A 23,477-nucleotide genomic window follows, 5' to 3' on the forward strand; every position below is an offset into this window, starting at 1 on the left:
TGAAGTTGATAGTGATCAAATCGAGACATTAATTGAGAACAATTGAGAATGCGGGAGATAGCCGACATACTCCAAATATCCAAATCAAGCACTGAAAATCATTTGCACCAGCTTGGTTTATGTTCATTGCTTTGATGTTTGGGTTCCACGTAAGTTAAGCGGAAAAAAACCTTGACCATATTTCCACATGTGATTCTCTATTTAAACGTAATGAAAACATTCCATTTTTAAAACAAATTGTGACGAGCAATGAAAAGTGAATACTGTACAATAACGTGGAGCAGAAGAGATCGTGGGGCAAGCGAAGTAAACCACCGCCAGCCACACCAAAGACCAGTCTTCATCCAAAAAGGTGATGTTGTGTATATGGTGGGATTGGAAGGGAGTTCTCTATTATGAGCTCCTTCCGGAAAACCAAATGATTAATTCCAATAAGTACTGCTCCCAATTAGACCAACTGAAAGCAGCACTAGATGAAAAGCGTCCAGAATTAGTCAACAGAAAATACATAATCTTTCATCAGCATAACACAAGACCGCATGTTTCTTTGATGACCAGGCAAAAACTGTTACAGCTTGACTGGGAAGTTCTGATTCATCCGCCGTATTCACCAGACATTGCATCTTCAGATTTCCATTTATTTTGGTCTTTACAAAATTCTTTTAATGGAAAAAATTTCACTTACCTGGAGGACTGTAAAAGGCACCTGGAACAGTTCTCTGCTCAAAAAGGTGATAAGTTTTGGGAAGATGGAATAAAAAGATGAATATGTTGTTCAATAAAGATCTTGGTGAAAATGAAAAATGTGTCTTTTATTTTTACTTAAAAACCAAAGGCACTTTTTGGCCAGCACAATATTTAAACGTGCTTATTAAGCACATTCCTTAAACATTTTAAGCCTCAATGAATGTTAGCGTTCAATAATTATTTTTAGTATAGTTATTATATTAGTTATTACTACATAGGAACTTACTTCAAAAAGTAGTTTAAAATAACAATAAATGTTTATTTCTTCAGGTCCAGAATTTAGGAGCAGGTTGGCAGGGGGTCCTGGTTCAGTGTCTCTCATGAGATTGCAGTCAAGGTGTTAGCAGAAGCTGTGGTTATCCTAGTGTTATTTTGAACCTAATGGCTATAAATTTTATATTTTGCAGACTATGTCTTCAGCAGTGGTACAGTTATATGCAGCAGATCGGAACTGTATGTGGTCAAAGAAGTGCAGTGGTGTTGCTTGTCTTGTTAAGGACAATCCACAGAGATCTTATTTTTTAAGAATATTTGATATCAAGGTGAGTTTTATTTTGCTTCCACTTAAACTGTAGGTGATTGGGTTTTCTACCTCAATTGTAATTTATAATAGTATACATTTGTTTATCCTGTATGTAATATTTATATTCTACTTAAATTAATACTAGAAGAGTGAAGCTTGGTTTTAGATATTGAACCGTGGGCACTGTGACCAAATTGGGAATACATTCTAAACCAGAACATGAATAGTTCCCCATTTTATCTGTCTGCACATTAAAGGTTTTGTTGGTTTGTCTGTTTTTATTCCTTTGGGTCTTGGGCTTTTCCCGCATTCTCTCCTTTTCTAATGCTACTCTTTTTATCCCATCCTGTCCATTACAGACTAGTGTATATAGTTCTTTCAGAGAGCTACAAAAGTATATTTAGCCTGGTGTGTACTTAATTACTTCGGCCTGGGTTTAAAGCATTATACAATATCTGTAATAAAGTATTTGCTACCCATTTTGTGTTGTTTGGCAACATAGGTGTGTTCCGATTTTCACAGCTTTGTATCCCTCACTCTTAAACATAAATCCATCTTGTCTTAGATTGGATGCCCTTTGTCAGGAATTCATCTCTGATAGTCACTGTAAAAATAATTTTTTGGCTGAGATGAAGTCTCCATTTATCTTTTAAAATCCTTTCCGTGGGTAAGCCTCCTTGCTTAATATTCATATGTGGCTATAAGTATAATGGGATTGTAGTTACAGAAAAATGAAACTGAGTTTGAACTCCTGGACGATACTTATGGTTAGACAGATTGTATTCAAACTGTTTTACTTCCCTGGGCTCCGGCTTACTTATTTGTAAAATGGGACAACCATCTGGATCTGTTGCAGAGTATTCCCGTGAGATTAAATGATATTTAAGTTACTGCACTTAGTACATTAGAAATTTATAACATCCCCTTCTCCATACCCCAAGACAGCTGAGAGATGTGGCATACTCCTGTTACTAATAGTAGCTTACTTACTTGGCAGTGATTCTGGGGGATGGGCAACACATGCATAGTTTGAAAGACACTCCTAAGTCCTTTGATATATTTATTTCTCACCACCAAGGAGAAGCACTGTTTAGAAATCAAATGTACATATAACTCCACTGAGAAGAAAGGGATTCTATTACAGTGGTCATAATGTGTGTACAGCATTTTAAAATATTTTAAAATTGTGGTCTATGTAGAACCTTGCATTTCAGAATAGGGCAATGGGGGCTTCCCTGGTGGCGCAGTGGTTGGGAGTCCGCCTGCCGATGCAGGGGACACGGGTTCATGCCCCAGTCCGGGAAGATCCCACATGCCGCAGAGCGGCTGGGCCCGTGAGCCATGGCCGCTGAGCCTGCACGTCCGGAGCCTGTGCTCCGCAACGGGAGAGGCCACAACAGTGAGAGGCCTGCGTACCGCAAAAAAAATAACAACAAAAAAACCAGAATAGGGCAATGATTATATTTCTCTAACCATTCATCTCCAATTATAGATAGCCATTCATCTCCAATTATAGATAGCCATTGCTAAATACTTGAAATTAGCCACCTTTGGTATTAAGGTTAATAATATTTCTTGTACTACAGCTATCAATATGACAATCACCATGGATCCCTTAACCATAATTTAACCTTGGTGCACTTTAATTCTCAGTCTCCTTCTGCACGTGATTGATTATACCACGTGAAACATTATACCAATGTTTAATTAGGAGACCACTCTACAAAACTTAGGAATTCAAAGATGGTTAATGAGCAGTACAGAGAAGGCTTATTTGACCCTCCCAGCATCTACAGAATTGAGGAAAAGAATGAAATCCTTCTGTAATATTTGATAGCATACAGTCTAAGTACTGCTGATGGAACTATGCATTGATAATCAGTGCATGTATAAAAGTATCCTACCCCTTCTATCTAACGTTGATGATCTAGTAAGTGTTTGGTTATGTATTTGACCAAGTAACTATATTTGGAAATGCTTGGCTAATGAGATTATATCTTAGCATACTGAATTCAACTCACTTGATATGTAGTTTTTATGAAAGAAACATTATCCAGTATTTATACTGTTACTACTTACTAAATTATGTGATATTTTACTTATGTATTATACATATATGTGATCTGTGTGTATGTAAAAACTAGTATTAATATAAACAGTTTCTTTAATATGAGTCATCTACTTTTTTTTTTTTAATTGGCTGCATTGGGTCTTCGTTGCTGCGCGCGGGCTTTCTCTAGTTGCAGCGAGTGGGGGCTGCTCTTCGTTGTGGCGCGTGGGCTTCTCATTGCCCTGGCTTCTCTTGTTGCGGAGCACTGGCTCTAGGCACGCGGGCTTCAGTAGTTGCAGCATTCAGGTTCAGTAGTTGCAGCACACGGGTGTTAGAGCACACGGCCTTCAGTAGTTGTGGTGCGTGGGCTCAGTAGTTGTGGCTCGTGGGCTCTAGAGTGCAGGCTCAGGAGTTGTGGTGCACAGGCTTAGTTGTTCCACAGCATGTGGGATCTTCCCGGACCAGGGACTGAACCCACATTCCCTGCATTGGCAGGTGGATTCTTGACCACTCTGCCACCAGGGAAGGCCCATCTGCTTTGTTTTTATTTGTGGTTTTTTTTTTCCTAGACGTTTTCTCATTGGTAGTTCTTACTTTAACTTTTACTTTTTTCTAGGATGGGAAACTATTGTGGGAACAAGAGCTATACAATAACTTTGTATATAATAGCCCTAAAGGATATTTTCATACCTTTGCTGGAGATGTAAGTCATATTTTCTTTATTGCCCTGTTTAATGTAATTACTGTTACATTTGTCTATGGAAAGTATTTATGAGCTTTTTGTGTAAACATTGTATAAAATATAAAGAATTATTTTACTTTTAAAAGCCTCCATATTATGGCTTAATAGGAAGCAATGGCTAAGATTTTAAGGGAAAAAAAAGGTTTCAAAGAGTACTGTAAATGTAATTTGGTATGTAGAAAAGAGGTTTGTTTTTTCATCTTCTCTTTCTTTAGTCAGATAGTTTTACCTCTGTGTGACTTTGGACAAATAGCTACCTCTCTTGAGTTTTAGTTTTCTTATCTATAAAAGTGAAACCACTAATCCATGGTAACTTAAAAATGGAAGATTATATTGCTGTTCAAATTATTTTGTGAAAGAATAGTTTATGATCTAGAAGAGTACTAAAATACAATAAGTAGAAGGATTTTTATACCATATACTCACAGGACTTGTCTGAGTGACTGGATTTTGGGTGACTTCAATTTTTTTGTTTTCATATTTGTATTTCCTAAATTTTCTACAATAAAAGGTTGGATTAGATGATATGTCCACCTTTTCAAAAAGTATTTTCTTCCTTATTTGTTATTTTTCACATTTTTCTGGATTGTATATAAATATATGTACATATATAAAAGTGTGGACTAAATGCCATAATAATGCAGGGTATTTCCACACTTTTAATAATTTACATGAATTAAGGTTATAATTTAAATAATACCTGATAGAGTTGATCTGCATTTGATCAATGTTTCCAGCGTTTGCATTTTCAAATCCAAGTGTTTATAGAGCTCTTTTGAAGGATCAAATTCTATTTACTATTTTGTTTTTTTTAATTGAAGATGAAGTATTCAGTTTAACATTTGAGTGTCTACTGTGATAGGTAACCTCTCTAATAGTATTCTTTTACTCTACCTTCTCTATGCTTTTTGCCTTCTTAAGTTATTCAGGTCACAAAGTAAGTTCTTGTCTGCTAATAAAGTGAAGCTTTTCTTCTTCAGAGTGTAATTCTATTGGTTATTAATTTTTTTGTTAAGTAAAGCTAGATTTGTGGTTTTTGTTGTTTACCTTTTTTGATGAAAATATTTCAGACCTGTCAAGTTGCCCTTAATTTTGCCAATGAAGAAGAAGCAAAAAAATTTCGAAAAGCAGTTACAGACTTGTTGGGCCGTCGGCAAAGGAAATCTGGTAAACTTTTTTAAAAAAAATTCCTTTAAACAGGAGCTGGCTATGGCTCACGGGGCAGATCTGGCCTGCCATCTGTTTTTATAAATAAAGTTTTATTGAAAAATATCTATGCTTGTTGGTTTACATATTGTCTTTGGCTGCTTTTTTCCCACAACACAGTTGTCTAGTTATGACAAAGACTATGTGACGCATATCTGGCCCTTTACAAAAAACAGGTTGTTAATCCTTACCTTACAAGAAATACTATTTTTACTGAGAGCTGATTTTTTTCAGATTTATTAAAGAACTCATTCCAATAACCTTTTCTGGTGATAACATTTTACATATACTGACTCTTAAATTTGCATTTTTATGACATTATTTATAACTTACATTTACAAAAATATTTTATAGTTTGTGGACAAATACTTTAGGCAAGCCTAGAAGCAAGTAAGCAAAGTTGAAAACAAGATCTGTAAACATTGCCTTGTCTCTATTTTGTCCCTAATGTTGTATATTGTAAAATTATAAGGAACTTAGTTTAATGCATGAGACTTTAATACATATAAGACAATTAGAGAATGATGCAGGATAGTGTAAAGCTTTAAATTCATTGATGTAGAACTATTTGACAGCTGTCACATACCAGGCCTTTCTGTTGTAACGTGGGAGAAGGGTGATTAGGAAAGGTGAACCTCTCCAAAATCATCTTCTTAAGCAGATCACTTTTAGGAGAAATAACATATGGGAGTTGAGATCAGCAAATAAATCCCGTTAAAACTAACCATGCCCATATATTCTTTGAAAAGTCTGTACATCCAAGTATACATGTTACCCCAGTCTGAAAATCACTGTATTCAAGGATGTTTACCAATAGGAGGGAATAAGTCATGAAAAAGGAAGGCACTGGATCCTGAAAACAGAAATGTAAACACGTGTGTTACATTTTATATATTTAATTTATTTATTTAATTATTTAATTATTTAATTTATTTATTATATATGTTATTATATATATGTTATATATTATTTTAATGGTTTTCCAAGAGGAAGGTAATGTAAAAATGAAAATAAAATGAACTAAGTTGTTGCCTCACTTACTGCCATCTTATATATCCCCCTTGTAATGAGTGAATAGGAGAATTATTAGGAGCCAGTTGTTTTTTGTTACTTCTTTTTGGGGCCAAGGGTGTTTACCACTTGATTCCATGCTGTGGAAGAATTTAATTCTGTGGAATTCAGTTCTTATTTCAATGACATGTTGTGGTGCCAGGCCAGGGACTCCCTGGGACTTCTTTTAGTCAAACTGTGTGACATTTTCAATAAAAAAAAAAAAGAGTAAAAAATACTTCTTAAAATATAGAATAATTGACTTTTGAAATAGGTAGGTCACTTGAAGGTGTCTTTTAACTGGTATGGGAATTCTGTTTTATACAATTCCTAAGCTTTTAGGCATAGTGTTTTCAGAAGCAGAAAGATCACAGCATATGGGAGACAGCTGATTGATTGTTGGGTAGCCCCTTCATGCTAAGTCAACCTTCAGCCTTGCCTCTCTTTAACTTAGATGCATGGGGTCCAACTTTTGGAGCAACAAAGAATTAGTGTTTTCTTTTCCTTCCATTAGCCATTTAATGTTGGAAGCCATCTACCATGCCCTCCTTAGGCCTACACTTCTTTAGCTTAACCAGTTCCAGTGTCTTATTCCTCACATGATATGATTTATAGACTCATCATACTGTATAACTTACAGACTCATCATACTGTATTCAGAGCACTATATACTGTGCTCTGAATGCCCTGTACATTTTTATGTCTTCTTCAAATGATCCAGATTTGAGAAAATGGTCCAGCTCAAATATGATGTCCGGATTTGAACACAGTAATCCAACAGTAGTATGACTAGTACTGTGATACTAAAAACGTCCCCTAATATGATTAAACACTGTTCTGCTGATGTTTCTAACAAATACATCACACCATCAACTCCCATTCTTAGTTCGACCAAACCTCTTTTTTTCATAAGAATGGCTCTCAAGCCAGGATAGTGTCATGTTTCTAAATAATTGCTTTTTAGAACTTCTACTCTGAACTTTACATTATCAGCATATTTCCATATTTGTGTCACCGCCAACTGAAGAAGTATTTCCTCTGTGGATGCAGAGGTAACATCACCTTGGAAATTTGACATTCATTGACATTAGATAGGACGTGCTTACATCAAATGTTTCAGAAAATTACTTCGTCAGACCACCAGATGGAGTAATACATTTATATTTCCCATTGCCAGGATTTTCAACTTGTCCCTCAATTAAATCCTATTAATTTTAGGATTGTGGCTGTTTATAAACTAAATATTTTATTATATTATTATTCATGGCTATTTGTCTTATAATTTTGGAAAGTTTTGTATTAGAAAAATCTGTGGAAATTATATTTGTTGAAAATTCTTCAACCAGCTTTGAGCTTTCTTGAAACCAAAATTGTGTCAGACCTGGTATGTAAGAGTATGAATGCAAAGCGTTAATAGAAGTTCTCCTGGTATTACTCCTACGTAATTGGCTATAGCTTCTAAGTATTATTTTGGTCTCCCCCATAGCTCAGGCATCTCTAGGTATTTTCATTATCTTTATGCTTTCATTCAGTCCCATAGCTTTGAACACTGTCTATATACTGCTGACTCCCAAAGTTTTCTCTCTCCTTTTGACCTCGCCCCTGACTTTCAGACTTGGGTGCTCCAGCTGGGTGTCAGAATAGCCTTCAGACCTAGTATGTGTGAGCAGAACACCTGACCTGTGTTCCCCAAGCCCCAGTGCGACCTGCTCCTCCTCCTCTCCTAGTCGTCCCCATCCCAGTAAAAGGCGTTGGCTCCACCTTGCCAGTCTGGCTCACAGTGGTTCTTCATAAACCCTATCAGTGAGTCCCATTTTCTCTATCTTCGAAAACAAATCCTGGATCTGTTTCTCACCACCTCTGTTGCTACCACCCTAATCCAAGCTACCATTGTCCATCATCAGGACTACCCTAACTCTCACTCGTCTCCTTGCTGTCACTGTATGCCCCCTAGTAGCTCTCTCCCACATAGTAACCAGGCAAAACTTTTAAAAACATAGATTGGATCATGTCACCTCCCCTATTCAAAAACCTGTAAGAGCTTCCTATCATATATAGAACACAATCTATATTCCTTAACCCGTGACCTGTGGGACCCTACACGCTCCAGTTCCCTGGTTCTCCTTCTGACTTCTCTCCTTCCACTCTTCCTTTGGCTCACTGCAGTCCAGTATTATGGTGTTCCTTCATGCTATTCCCTCCTGAGGGCCTTTCAATATGTTGTTCCCTTTCTTGATTTATTCAAATGTCTGCTCAAATGTCAGTTCCTCAGAGAAACTTGTTAACCACTTATATATGGACATAGGAATAAGACAGTTTAGATGAGTTGATTTTTTTATGTTGATTTTTGTATTGCATATGTCTAATAATATTCCTTTAATTTATTTCCTAACAGAGAAAAGACGAGACCCTCCAAACGGTAAGCTCTTTGATAATTACTGATCAAAAAGATTTTAGATTATAATTTAATCCTTATGGAAACATGTATCATACGTTAATACCTAGTATTTAATATCTATGATTAAATACTGTAGTTTATTGTGTTCTTATTTTAAAATAAATAACAGATGGGACTTAGAAATGTACTATTCTTTGGCTTTTTTCTAGGATGAGGGAAGACTGTATAGGGTGAATATCACTATTACTTATATCTTAATTCCTTATTCACAGTTATTTAAGTTTAGAAATTGTACAACCTGGTCTTAATGTCTTCCTTAAAAGTGGTAAATTTTATCTAGCATATTTGTTCATTTCCTACTTTCATGTTAGTCTTTTTTTTTCTTATTTCAAAAGATTATTTCACACTGGGAATATAAAACTAGCCCCTTTTCAGAATGAACACTTAACTATTCTGGTGTGTTTAAACAAATAGTAGCTGTGCTTACTGTGCTGGTGCGTTTAGAACACATAGTAGCTGTACATAATTCTCCTTAATTTGCTAACGAATACTTGAAGTAATGTGGATTCATTTATTTAAAATATATATATTTATACCAAAGAATAAAGGCAGAATACGAAGGTCCCAGATCTCTAGGGCATAGAGTCTCATCCTGGGCCCCATAAACCCTCGCTGAAACTTTGTGCCAAATATTGTAAGTATATATGTTCTTTTCTCTGGGGAGAGAGGATCCGTGGATTTCATCAGATTGAAATGGGACCCCTGACCCTATGATAGTAAAGAACCATTGCTCCAGGAGCCTTTGTTATAATGGGGAATATAGCTGCTGCTTTTTAAAGGCATCTCAAATTCTCAGAATTTAGAATAATTATTCAGGGAAACACTTAATATAGTACAGAGTCCTTAATATATGACAACTGTTAGTGGTTGTTGGGTATTTTTTCTTTTAAACCAATATATTGCCTTCTGATTTTGTCCTTAAATTTGTTTTCCTGATACAAAAACATGAACCAAATATTGCTGTATTAAATTTTGGTTTACTTACTTTAGTATAATTTAAAAAAAAATCTGACTATACCTTCAGTAGTGCTTACCATGTGCCAAGTGTTGTATACTTTGACTTTCTCTTTTAAATGGAAATTCTTAATACGTTATAGGGCTGCTTGGAGATAAATGAAGTAATCAAAGTGTTTAACATGGTGCTTAATCAGTATAGTTATCATGATGAAGACAGTGATAGTGATAATAATAGCAGCTACTATTTAGTGATCACTTACTACCTGCCAGGCACTGTCCAGAAACCATATGAAGTAGCTGCTGTTATCCCTACTTCAGATGAGTAAACAGGCACAAATAGGTAACTTGCTCAGGATCACAAAACTAGGCAAGTGGAGCAAGATTCAGTCTCAAGTGTTCTAACTCAAGAGCCTGCCCCCTTAACCACTGTGCTGTGTCAAGATGATTTTGAAGGAGAAACTGAGACCTGGAGAGAGTAAGTAACATGCCTTGAGGTATGCCGCTAGTACGTCACAGAAACAAAGGAAGCAGAAGCAGCTGAGCCAGAAGTCCTTCATCCGTGAACCTTTAATGTGGCGTTAGAATTTTCCCCCTTGTTCTGTGCTCAATATTTTAATGTCTTTTTTAATTTATTAAACTATTTGGCATTCTGTGAGCATATATTAAATACCAGTGCAGAAGGCTTCCTAGTGGTAGCATCTTTGGGGAAAGTAACCTGAGTGAGATTTTAAAGTGTAGATGTTGTACAAATAATATAATTAAAGTTAAGGATGTAAATACTTCATGATTTTTAAAAAATTTAATCTTTTCAATACATATAAAATATATTTTTGAAAAGGCACCTAATCCATAATAGAATTTAGATATTCTTTATGTGACAATGGTGTCTTACAATTTTATTACCCATAGTAAGAGAGATACTCATAATTAAATGCAGTTTCTTTCTCTGAGTTTGTTCTTGGTTTTAAATCTTTAGATCTAAAGTTTTAACCCTTTGATACAGTGGTCCCAAACTTTTTTTCATTAAATGAAAGGAGAGTTTTAAAAAAATGGCATTGTTAAAATGCAAAATTATACAGCATGTCTTGACAATATTTGCATACTTATATATTTTTAAAATATACATAAAATAATTATTAATAGAAGTTTTAATATTTTCTCCTGCTGTGCAGTCGGTTGCCTTGCTCTCCTCATGGTGTGGAGACCACTATTTTGCAGGTGGCATATTACATTTTTGCATTTGCTGCGCTGCCACTAGGTGGCAGTGGACACCTTAACTGCCTAGCAGTGTCCATACAGGAGCTTTGTCCCAGATCCTCATTTAGAAGATCAGTTTAGCAAACCTTTTCAAATTGTAACTATTAAAAAGACACTTTATGTAGAAGTAACATATATTCCTGAAATACAATTCAGTGTCTTCCTCATTAACTTCTAATCCATATATTTTTATTTTTTTTTCTTTATTGGTCAGTCTCACCTTTTAGCTTAGATGCTTTCCAATGATTTGTTCTCAGCTTCATGACTGCTTGACATTAGAGGCCTCTAGGCCCCCTATTTCTCAACTATTTTACCTTGGTGAGAGCTCTCTGCTTTTTATGTAATTAAGGGGAAGACTTTAGTTTGTTCTTTTAGTTTTAAAATTAACTAGAAATGCTGTTCAGTGGGAATATTAAAAAATCTTTTCTCTGACAGTTGTCCTTAATCAGAAGAAGGTAATTTGTCATTTGACTGCTTTTTGAAAAGCCCCCTTTATTATCTGCTTTTTGAAAAATCCCCTTTATTATCTATTTACTTAGTACATGTTCGTAGGATGAGTGTAATTTCAGAAATGGAATAATTTAAACTTTACTAGATATGATTTGAGTATTTCTGTTACCATATCTTTCATAAACTTTATTAAAAAATGACTCTGTGCCTTATACAACTTATCACTTTTTTGGTCTGTCACTTTTGAAACAAATATTTAATTGGGCTTTAGAACATTACTTTAAATTTATTTCCTAACATCTTCAAACTGTAAAGTAAATGACTCTTGTCAACAGAAATATCCAAATACCTAATCTCTTAAATGTGTAAAAAGCCTTTTTTCTAAATTTTGAAAGTTATTCGTATTTCTTGAATGATGAACTGTTGGACTGCAAACTAAGAGAACTGATAAATTGGTAAAGAAATAAACATTTGTAAAGTTAAGCGTTATCAATCACCTTGTCATTTAACTTTTGTGAAAAAAGTTATAATAGTTAATAGAAAGAGTAGTGGAGTAGGAACCAAGATAGCAGAGTCCACCTTTCCCTTTGTCACTAATTGTGTGACTTTAGACAGGTCACCTGACTCTTCTTATCCTTAGTTTTTATCTATAAAATGAAAGATTTAGAAAAGCTCTCTAATTTCCCAGCTAATATCAATTTTCTGTACATCTCTATAATCTGGATTTTTCTATGTAGACTTAATTAAATAATGTTTTAACCAGTACTAATGAAGTTCATGTGTAAGGACACTAAGGAGCTAATGCCACAGCTTTATGAACTGCTTGGTGGATGCATAACAAAATATCCACACCTGATTTTGGGGTAGAGAGAGGAGGGGAAACTTTGGTATTCATTCTGCGTATCACTTATATTTTATTCCTGTCCTCTTCATCCTTGAGCTTTCTTCAGAGATGGCTGAGTTATTTTCTCTAGTGAGTTATAAATCAGGCTTATAAGAACCTTAACTTTATTGTTTCCCAGAAAAGAATTTACTGGTTTGGATAATTTAAACTATTAACCTTACCAACTCTTATACCATTTAGGACATCCATAGTATAATTGGTTACTTTTATGTAAACTAAAGTAGCATCAAAATGTTTTTATTTTTGTTTTTTTCTAAAAACTAATTATAATTTCTAAATTTTTGTTTTCATTTTTTTGGCATGCCACATGGCTCGAGGGATCTTAGTTCCCTGACCAGGGATCGAACCCCGGCCCCCTGCAGTGGAAGCGTAGAGTCCTAACCACTGCACCGCCAGGGAATTCCCAAATGTTTTGTTATTTTTTAATGGTGAATCTGGTTGTTCCTTCATTATTACTATTTGGACACCTATTTCAGGAAGGATGACATGTATAAAGAGAGTGCCTAACTCTGACTTACCTAACTCTGTCTTAAGGAAGTTCTTAAATGTTATTAAGTGTAAAGATAGGAGAGTAATAATTTGCAACATCTTAATTTGGATGGTGTTGCTGATGATGATTGGTAATGATAAACTATAAGAGGAGAGAAAGCAGAAAGGGAAGAATGAGAAGTGAAAACATATCACTAGATTAAGTCTATGAAGATATTAGTATCACCCCAATTCAACCCTCTTAACGCTCAAATTCTGGATATTTTTAATCAGTCCCTTATTTTGTGAAACTACAGTGAATTCTGAAATCTTGAATCTGAACCAATTTGAAAATCCAGTTCTTTATCTACTATTTAATAAGCCTTCTGTATTGTTTAACTAACCTTTAACTTTTGATCCAATTATTTTCAGATCATTCCTTGACACTGAATCAGCTTTTAAAGGTTTTATCCGTATTGTTCACTAGCTTCCATTTTTTCCAAGAAGAATTTTTATTTCTTGCCAATATGAGCAACTTCCCATGGAATTTTGTGTGAAATTATAAATAGAACTTTAGACATTTACATTTTATACTTATGTAATTGGACTTTGAATATTAAGGGAAAATAGCTGAATAGCACCTCTTTCAAAATTGTCTGATAAAGTGGCAGATGGCATTTATAATTTTATTTTAACTATTTCGTCTTTAATTGTAGAGTTGAGGGAGAGAAAATTAGTTATATAATTTCCCATATAGGTAAATATTTTATTTCAGACAACTTTTATGAATAGGATGCATTTGAGGTTTTCAGCATAATTGAAGAATTATAGTCAAGTTGGCATTTAGTGATCACTCAATATACATTAGCCTGTAATGCCTTGGGATTTCTGTCTGCCATTCTATGCTTGTGTTGGGGATTCCACAGACCACCCCTCCAGTTGGTGATTCATTAGGGCTCACAGGACTGAGCACATAGTGTACTCATGGCAACAATTTATTACAGTGAAAGGATATAAGACAAAAATTAACAAAAGGGAAAGACACATGGGGTTAAGTCTGGGGGAAACTACACACAAGCTTCCAAGAGTATTCTCTCATTGGTCACAGGGGATATGCTTAATGTCTCCAGCAGTGAATTGTTGCAATGCACATGAACTGTTGTCTGAAGGAGAAGCTCAGTGCCTAGGGTTTACTGGGTGCTAGTCACGTGGGCATCTTCTGTCTAGGACATACCAAGATTCTGGACTCCCAGAAGGAAAGCAAGTATTCAGCATAAACCACACTGTTAGCACAAATAGTTGAGACACAATGAGCCCATCTTATCAGGGGATAATGGGAACCCTCTTGAAATCCTAGATCCTAGATGCCAGCTAAGGGCCAACCTTGCAAAGCAGGCCTTTCTAAAGATAGCAGTCTCAGGCCTGCTATGTTGACTGTTTCTCTTCACAGTAGTGATTTTATTTTAAAATCATCATTAATATAATCATCTCAGAGGAATTTGGTCTAATAGGAAGTTATGTCAGAGAATCATATGCTAAAATGGGATCTCTAAGGAACATGTGTTGCCCTTTGGTTAAATTTTTTAAGGAATTTTTAAGATGAATATATTTCTTTCAGACTCTCATACTTTTAAGACCAAAATACTTTTGTGAATTATAAAACAAATTTTTGTGTGCTATGTTTAGTGTCATTCCTGAAGATGCTATTAATAATACCTGAAGATGCCTGAGACCTTTTTACTGTTGATCCTTGTGGAAGATGGAATGTTTTGAGAATTTTTCTATTTAAAATTTTTGAGCTCTGTACTTCTGCTAGCCAAAGTGTATGTATAATAATGGGGAAAATACTACTAGACTTAAGTATGACAGTTTTGGAAAAAAATGATAGTAATATTTGTATAAGTTTTTTTTCATCATAGAGTAATAAAGTTGAAATAAAGTAAGACTAGACTTCTTTACTAGATTTAAAACAAAGTAGATGCTTCTTTTACTCTTCCTATGTAACATATGCCACTTTACCAATGAGTAATGTGTTGGATGTGAGGCTGTTATAGTCAAAATTTGATGGATCAGATCAATTAAATTTAAATTCTTGTTGAAAATTTATATTCATGAGATTTAATGTTATAAAAAGAGTTTGCTTTGAAGTAATGTATCTATGCTAATTTGTTTAAGAATTTATTATAGTTGAGGTCTATCCCGATGGGGCTTTTTCTGTAAACCTGCATTGTTGGAAACGCCTCATAGATTAACTGTGTGGTTTCCTTTACTCATAGAACTACCTGTTAGATCTGTGGGAAAGAACTACAAGACAGAGCTGCCAAGTAAACTGTGAAAAACCTAACAAACTTTTTATCTTAGGTATTGGCATATCCCAATGATCTGTACTGTTCTAGGGTGTGATGGCTTAGGAGTGAATATGATTTGAACCTAATACATTTTTAGAGGGTGTCAAATTCAGAACCAGGCAGATCCATCTCCTGACCCTGAACATGGTCCTAAAGTAAATTGCTTGAGGAAATTGGATCCCAAAGATTACAGGTGGGGAATTTTGAAGTGTGTCCATATTTCATTGGAGATCAAAGAAGCCTAACTAAAAGAATTGTGGGCTGACTCACATAACTCCTTTTTGAAAAGGGCTATTTTATCTTGAAGATTATGAGTTTGGAGGAACTAAGGTGATTGAAAGAATCAGTGGCAGTGGAAAGAATCAGAACGTGTGAAATTCCTTAAAAATTTATTGACTTAAATAACTTTGTCTGTGTTACACATAATAAAAAAAAAACCCTTTACACTTTGTGCAGAAAGGCAGCATATATTTTTGGCTCGAAGTGTCTCTAATGTTTTCTGTGGAGGGAATAATAACATTTATCAGTTATAGTTCTGATGTGCCTTAGACATAAAAAATTGGGGGGGGGGCGTGGTGGCTGCTCACCTTATGAAATTCTTTTGCCTTTGCTCTGTGTTGGGCATATACATCTTGCTTCGCTTTCTCTTCCTTTTGCTTTTTCACTTCAGGTAACTGATGGTATAATCTGTAAGAAATTTATATGGAATTAAAGACAGACACTTTAAAAAAAAAGCATTTATTATAGACTTCGGAAATTTAGGAATCTTTGAAATTATAAAAAATTAACATGCAGGTTTAAAATTTAAATTTATAGTAATGAAGTGGTCCTACCGCAGGAAAAAAATATTTAAATTATAAATTATGATTGTAATAATTGTTATCTTAAATTATATCCCTTTTATATTATTTTGACTTTATTTGCAGGTCCTAATCTACCCATGGCAACAGTTGACATAAAAAATCCAGAAATTACAACAAATAGATTTTATGGTCCACAAGTCAACAACATCTCCCATACCAAAGAAAAGAAAAAAGGAAAAGCTAAAAAGAAGAGATTAACTAAGGCAGATATTGGAACACCAAGCAATTTCCAGTAAGACAGTTCTTTTATTATTCTTATCTTTACTTTTGATTTACTCATTTCTGCTCTTTATTGTTTAAATTGTTAGAAAGTTTGGTTTGCTTTTTGGGAGAACCCTTATATTTATCACTTGCATACCTTTTTAGCTATAAATTTTGTTGGAGTTTTTTAAAGGCTATTGCTCAATAGACGTTTTATTAATCTTAGTTTATTTACTTTTCCACCCATGAGAAAAGAAAAATTAGAGTTGTTTTTTCAACTAATTGTTGGACATGAAAATGAAATCTCACTTTTCCCTATAAATGATATTTGGAAATTGCCTAAAGGCATTGTCCTAATCTGTTTGGGCTGCTAACAGAATACAATAGACTGGGTAGCTTATAAACAACAGAAATTTATTTCTCACAGTTCTGGAGGCTGTGAGAAAGGAAGAGTCAGGCAAGATTCGGTGTCTTGTGAGGTCCCACTTCTTGGTTCATGGACAGCCATCTTCTCACGGTGTCCTCACATGTTGGAAGAGGGCGAGAGAGCTCTCCAGGATCTCTTTCTTAAGGGCACCAGTCCCATTCTTGGGGAATCCACTCTCTTGACCTCCCCAAATCCTCATCTCCAAGAACTATCACATTGGGGATTAGGTCTCAAGATAGGAATTTTCGGAAGACACGCTCAGTCTATAGTAGGCATTTGGTATTTATTTGATATATTTCAAGCATTCTCTTATCCATTATTTCATTACTTCATTACAAAACTCCTGTCCTCTCATACATATAATGCTTGTGTTCTTATGCTAGTTTGTCAGCTAAGGAAATGGATACTCAGAAAAATTGTGCAAAAATGTTACGGCTCAATTAGTAGCAGAGCCTGGGCTAGAATCCTGGTTTCTTGACTACTTGTACAGTTTTTCCCTGAATATGGTTATGTCTATGAGAACTATTAGTTCAGGCCAAAAATTCACTGAGTGGATTGGATTTCATATATATTAGGTTTTTAATGCCATTTATGCATTTTATTTTTCTATATTTTTCTATCTACTGCTTTAGGCACATTGGACATGTTGGTTGGGATCCGAATACTGGCTTTGATGTAAGTGTCTTTTCAAGCCATAAGCATTATTATTCTAAATATGTGGGAATGTCATGGCCTATCTTTAGACTTTTATTCTTATTCATTTTTGTTAACTCTAGTGTTTATTGGAATGTGCTTGTATTTATGTTCATATTCCACTGAGGTTTTAAATCATAGATTGTTCTATCATTGATGGCTAAGTCTCTAAAGAGAAAGTTTTTTTTAACTCCTTGGCTTTATCTACTATAATGTAAAAACTCTATGTTTTGAAAGCCAAGAGAAGAAAATTATTTCTGCAAAGTGATCATTCAAGGGGAATATATGCCAAATTACTGGAAAGTACTATAATAAAATTCTGAATATCCAATTGTTAAAATTATCTAGATCTTTTTATTCTACTATTCTTTTTGGCAATTTCATCATTCATTAATTTATAGCATTGTGAGCAAAATAGTTGAAACTTGGTTACCTAAGTTATGTATTTAACATCTGGCAGATAATCAGGGTTTGGAAAAATTATTTTGAAAAGAAATATTATTTGTGATTGGGGTCAAAAATTATTTTGGTTATTTTTGTTAGAACTACAATGTTAACACCACAGTGTTTTTGAGTGCCTCTTTGTGTTGGGCACTGTACAGGGTGCTTGGGTCATAAAGAGGTCCTTGACCTCAAATTTTCAAATGATTTACTTTTTTTGTGGTATTTGTGATTATACCTAAATCTTATTTAGGACAAGGTGGAATAGTAGGTGAGCATTAGAGATGTCTGAGTCATGAAAGGATTAGTAAAACTTTAAATGAGATGCCTTCTTTTTAAAGGTAGGGAACAAAGAGATGAGATAAAATATAAAACCTATTCTTTGTCCTTATCTTTTCTATTTTTTGTAAAACAGTTTAGTTAGCATATAAATAATCTAACTATATTAAAAATTTATAAACATAAAAGAAAATAATTTCATAAAGGGCATAGATATGAGAGTAATATTTCAACTTGCTATTGTAAAAAATTTGACATAGGTTTTATAGTTAGCAGTTATTTTGTCTGTTGTAGCTGAATAATTTGGATCCAGAATTGAAGAATCTTTTTGATCTGTGTGGAATCTCAGAGGCACAACTTAAAGACAGAGAAACATCAAAAGTTATATATGACTTCATTGAAAAAACAGGAGGTGTTGAAGCTGTTAAAAATGAACTACGAAGGCAAGGTAACTTTTATTTCTATTCAGGCATTCTGATCTATTTTTTCTTTTGAATCTTTTGAGGTCAGTTTCATGGACGACAGCTACATACATTCATGTGAACCTTCCTTAAGCAGAATGTTCAAATTTATGGAGAACTAGTGTGGCCCAGTGTACTGTGTTTTACATTATTTCAGTATAATTGGAAAACTTGTCAGGGCTTTTCTTATTATTAAAAAGTCTTATATTAAATTAATGAAAATTCATACAAAATCTTCTGGCTATTTGTTTTAGAATAAAAACTAATAGTTGTATAATATTTCACTTACTGAATCTTAGAGACCACTATCAATGTTGTTTTTATTACAATTCAGAAGTAGTAATTTAAATATAATCATGAATTCTGCAATGTATAATAAGCATTTTCAGAATATAAATAATGAAAAATATATTTATTTTGAAATACATTTTTTTTCTTGGCTAAAGTATAAAATTTGTCATTCAGTACCTGAGAGCACAAACGACTTGCAACCTTTTAAGATCTGATATTTTATTTAAATCACCTTGTTTTTTGGTCATATCTTAATAATTATCACAATAAAATGCAAATACAGTTAATTCTGAGTTTTCTAATATGATGGTTATCTCTTTGCCACCTTATTCATTTGGGGTTACTTTTCTTCTTCCTAGTTTTTGCGTACTCATGATAGATAGTGTAGCAAAACAAAAGCTACAGTTAATCATAGCATTCTGAAGAATTTAACTCATTTTCAATTAGGTATTTGACTTACCTGTATCTTTTTCACTGCTGATGTTCATTCATTCACTCATTCATATATTCAGTAAACATTGTTATGTCAGCACTGGTCTCTACTCAGGGTATTTAGATATAATGTAAACAAGTATACAGTCATAATTACTGTTGTGGAAACACAATGCTAGTTCCACTGAAACTAGTATGATGCTAATTTGTCTTATTTCATGAAAAGATTACATTTCCAAATTCTGTGGATTTTTAATAAAAACATCTGGGGCACAGCAACATTATTGTTTTTTAATGCTGCCAGAATGAGTTGTAGTTACAGTTAGTATACAGATGATGGAAGGTCTTGAGGACCCCTAGTTTGTTCCTTGGCTCTCTTTTTCTCCACTGTTACCACTCACCTTCACCTTATACCAAAATATTTTCAGGGTCTCTCTGAGTTCTCTGAATTTATAAGTTTATAAATACTCTTGACATTTGTTAGTCCATACTGCTGCCCTCTCACCTGAATATCTGTAACTGAGAGCTGTCTGTATTAACTTGAGTTTGTTTTTTAATCTTTATTATTACTGCTTTTTATTCTAATTGCTTTTAAAACATCAAATTAGGCAAGGTCTTTCCTCAATTAAATTACCTAAAACTAAACAAATTCACAGGCATTACATAAAACATGCTTTGGGAACTTATACTCAAGATTCATATACTCAAGAATCTAACTCCCAGTTTGAAACCTTTTAGACAACCAAGATTGATTTTATAGAAGGTACATTTTTTTAGAGGAAGAATAAAAGACAGATTAATGATTTTTATTAAGGAAACGTTTTCTAGGCAAAACATATAGTGTGTTCAGAAGTATGAAAAAAAATTAGAGACAGAGAAATTTATGAAGTTGTCATAAAAATATATTTTGTAAAACTTAAATCTCTTGAAATTTATTTTGTGAAATCATGTAATCAAATTTGTAAAAAGTAGGAGACCTTGTGATTTCCAGTGTATCTTTTTGTGTGTGTGTCTTTGCAATTGTTTGAAGTCCATTAATTTCTAATAATCTGTTCTTAGGTCCACCACAGTGGAGTGGTATGTATGGGGGATGTTATTTGGCCCAGTGTACTAAATTCTGCATGTGTTTATTTTCAAAGAAGCTAGAACTCATTTATCCTGCCTCCAAATCTAACATCCAGTAAGGTTTTCTGCCTTCTATTCAAACTAATGTTTGGGGCTATGTAACTAATGTTACATAGGTGCTAAAGTAAAAAAGGAAGTTTATTTCTATATGAGTCAGAGCTCATATTTCATCTGTAATTTAGATAATTTTTTTGAAATTCTGTGGATTACCTCTTAACAGCACAACTGTTTTTATTATTACTTAATATACTTATTTTTAGTGATTGCTTTTCACACTGGGCATTATTTCAATAACCTACATAAAATATACTTACATTTTTACATTAATTTGGGGCAGTGGGGAGGACTAAACATAAGCAAACATGCAGTTATAAATGACTACTCAGAGAGTTGTTAGTATTCCCATAAATTTAAATTTGTGTTGAATAATACTTGCCTGGTTTACTTAATCTTGATAAGAGTGCATGAGAATAGTTTCCTGAATTCTATAAAACTACATTTCTTTTAAATATTAGTTATATTTGTATTTTACAATTTCTGCTTATAATTCCCTTAAATAAATATCTAGAGTTATCTACCAATTACTCTTAATATTAATTTGATCTGAAATAATATCTGAAAGTATATCAACTTTTCTTTATAGTGCAGCATCAAGACGGTGTTTTTTCCATAAGCCTCAGTCTTTCTTCTTTTCTAACTAAGCTTTGATAGTAAGAACAGTTTTGTTTGTTGTAACTTTTGTGTCATGCTTTTTACTTTATGTATTTATTAAATATCTAAGAACTATCATTGTCATTCTGATTCTGGTGTTTGTGTGACTCAGTTTTGAAAATCTGTAGGCCGCCAGACTTTCTCACAGTGGTGTGTGATCTGCTCAGCAGACATTTTTGAGCATGTGAACCTAACTAACGTGCCGTCTCTCCTCTCCTGTTTTAATTCTTTGACATTTTTACCTTGGTATGATATGGCATATCTTTTGCATACTTTCCTTTTTTTATGTAGGCATAATACAGATTGTAAAAATAGAAAGTTGGTAACAGATGTTTTCCTCATGAAAATATAGAGATGTTTCCACTCACTTTTCAGATAATAGAAATGCTGAACTTGTGCTGTACCCAAACTTGGTGCAGTTGATAATTTATTCACTATCAATTAAGGCTCTCCCTTTGCCTGAACAATAATTTACTGTCTCTTTGAATGGGTATTAGCTGAATCCCAAATTATTCCAATAAATGTGCTTATTCTCAGTTCAAAAGAACTTTAAATCTATCTATTGAAGAGATACATCATTGTACATAGAAAAGATTATGGTTCCAGAGTCCTTGGTGAAATCACAGGAAATGATGGACTAATACATTTTGTAGTAGAATAGAGTGTGTCCTTTTCCTCTTGATTAACAAACAACTAAATCATAAAAATGCTAGTTCAGACAACATTGTTTTTTGAAATGTAAACGTCAGCTGATTAAAATGAAATCTTTGTATCTGCTTGAAGGATTTGATGTACTGTCTTATTCAGGGAGTGTACATAATATACATATGCCATATCCTCTTGGTTTTACCCTGTTATTACAAATTATGTTAGGAAAAGAATTTGGTTTTAGCAAGTTTAAATCTCCTTGCCTTGGATCTGGTGAGAAAATTGGGTGAACCTTAGCTGCAACACCCAGATCTCCAGTATGCCTTGAGTGTAAATCATAGGAACTTCCCTCAGTGATGGGCTGCATCCAAGTAGGATGACTCTCCTGTTTGCAGCTATATATTATTTCCAGTTTTAAAAGTTTCTGTGCCAGGAGACAATACCCTTGTGAGCTTTGGCCTTTCCGTATATTTCATCTAATGTTTATGACTATATTTGATAGCATATTTTAGAGTGTATTTCCCATGATAGTCCCAAATAAAACCAGAAGATAGTGTTTGATTTCCTTTGAACTGAGGGGGGCTTTTTCTTCTCTGGTATCATTGCATTATTGAGCATCTGAGCCTATTATTATTTGAAATTAAGGTAGGTATTTTTATTATGTAGATTGTAGGAATATCCATCAATAATATATTAGTTTGTACCAGTAAATACAAATAGCTGTTATGGGTTTTAGGATTTCTTTATTCCTAAAAATAGTTATTTTTTCTAGTCACTCTTTAAATGAACGGAGAAATAATGAAGTTCATTATTATGTAAGTTTGTGTATGCTGTTGGTAAAATCATGTCTCTAGAAATGTAATAAACTTTGTACTTTGAATTTGTTTCTCTATTTTAGCTTACATTTTCCCTTAAGTAAAATAAGAGTGTATATGTTATTACTACCAGGATAATGTTAATATTTTATTAATAACTTTAATTTTACAGTGTTTAGAAATTCTCAGTTAATTTGTTAATGTCTCCTGAATAAGTAGTTGGACATTTCAGCTGAGCAACCAACCTCCCTTAATGCCATCACTGGAATTGCTGACCATCTTTTATTAATGTAGTACAACAGATACAATATATACATGATATATTGTATTATATATCACTATAATATATATTTATTACATAACTTGTATTATATATGTTCTATACATGTAAAAATGTAGGACATTATAAATTACAAATGTAAGTTAAGTGACAAAGATTTACATTGTCAAAGAAAAAGACTGAGTTTAGCTCAGATTAACTTGAATAAATTCTAATAGATTATACTACATTAGCTATTTAATTCTGAATGTAAATTAATTTTATAAAACAACTAAATATACTTGATTCTTTAGAGGGAAGGTATCCATTAATTTTTATGAAAATGTAAAATGTTGCTTATTGCCCAAAATGTTTGATATCATTGTTATAGTTTTATTATTATTACATAAAAATGTGTTTATTCCCTTACCTTGAGAAGTGGTGCTGATTCCTAAAAACTAAATTCTACTATTTCAGCTAGTATTTTTTCAAGATAGACCAGGAAGCTAATCTTCAGGCCGAGTAGTCCCAAACACAGTTGTAAGATATCATCTGTGCCCAGATATCTTTGTAAAGTAACATACAAAGATGAGGCCTCTTTTTCCCCCCTCATATTGTTTTTTTTTTAATACATGTTGAAATGAGCCGCTTTTTCAGTATCATGTTTGCGG

General features: G+C 33.7%; 1 protein-coding gene across 1 annotated transcript in view; it reads left to right on the forward strand.

Annotated features, from left to right (window-relative positions):
- The window catches only part of WASL (WASP like actin nucleation promoting factor), a 67,464-nt gene that overhangs the window by 29,849 nt on the left and 14,138 nt on the right, over positions 1 to 23,477 (forward strand). Inside the window, exons 2-8 of the mRNA XM_007471283.1 lie at positions 1,155 to 1,289; positions 3,937 to 4,023; positions 5,133 to 5,229; positions 8,714 to 8,737; positions 16,087 to 16,255; positions 17,284 to 17,326; positions 18,359 to 18,512. Coding sequence (XP_007471345.1) covers positions 1,155 to 1,289; positions 3,937 to 4,023; positions 5,133 to 5,229; positions 8,714 to 8,737; positions 16,087 to 16,255; positions 17,284 to 17,326; positions 18,359 to 18,512 — 709 coding nt within the window. The remainder of the gene's footprint in view (positions 1 to 1,154; positions 1,290 to 3,936; positions 4,024 to 5,132; positions 5,230 to 8,713; positions 8,738 to 16,086; positions 16,256 to 17,283; positions 17,327 to 18,358; positions 18,513 to 23,477) is intronic.

This window comes from Lipotes vexillifer, unplaced genomic scaffold, assembly GCF_000442215.2.
Source record: "Lipotes vexillifer unplaced genomic scaffold, Lipotes_vexillifer_v1.1 scaffold618, whole genome shotgun sequence".
NCBI lineage: Eukaryota > Metazoa > Chordata > Mammalia > Artiodactyla > Lipotidae > Lipotes > Lipotes vexillifer.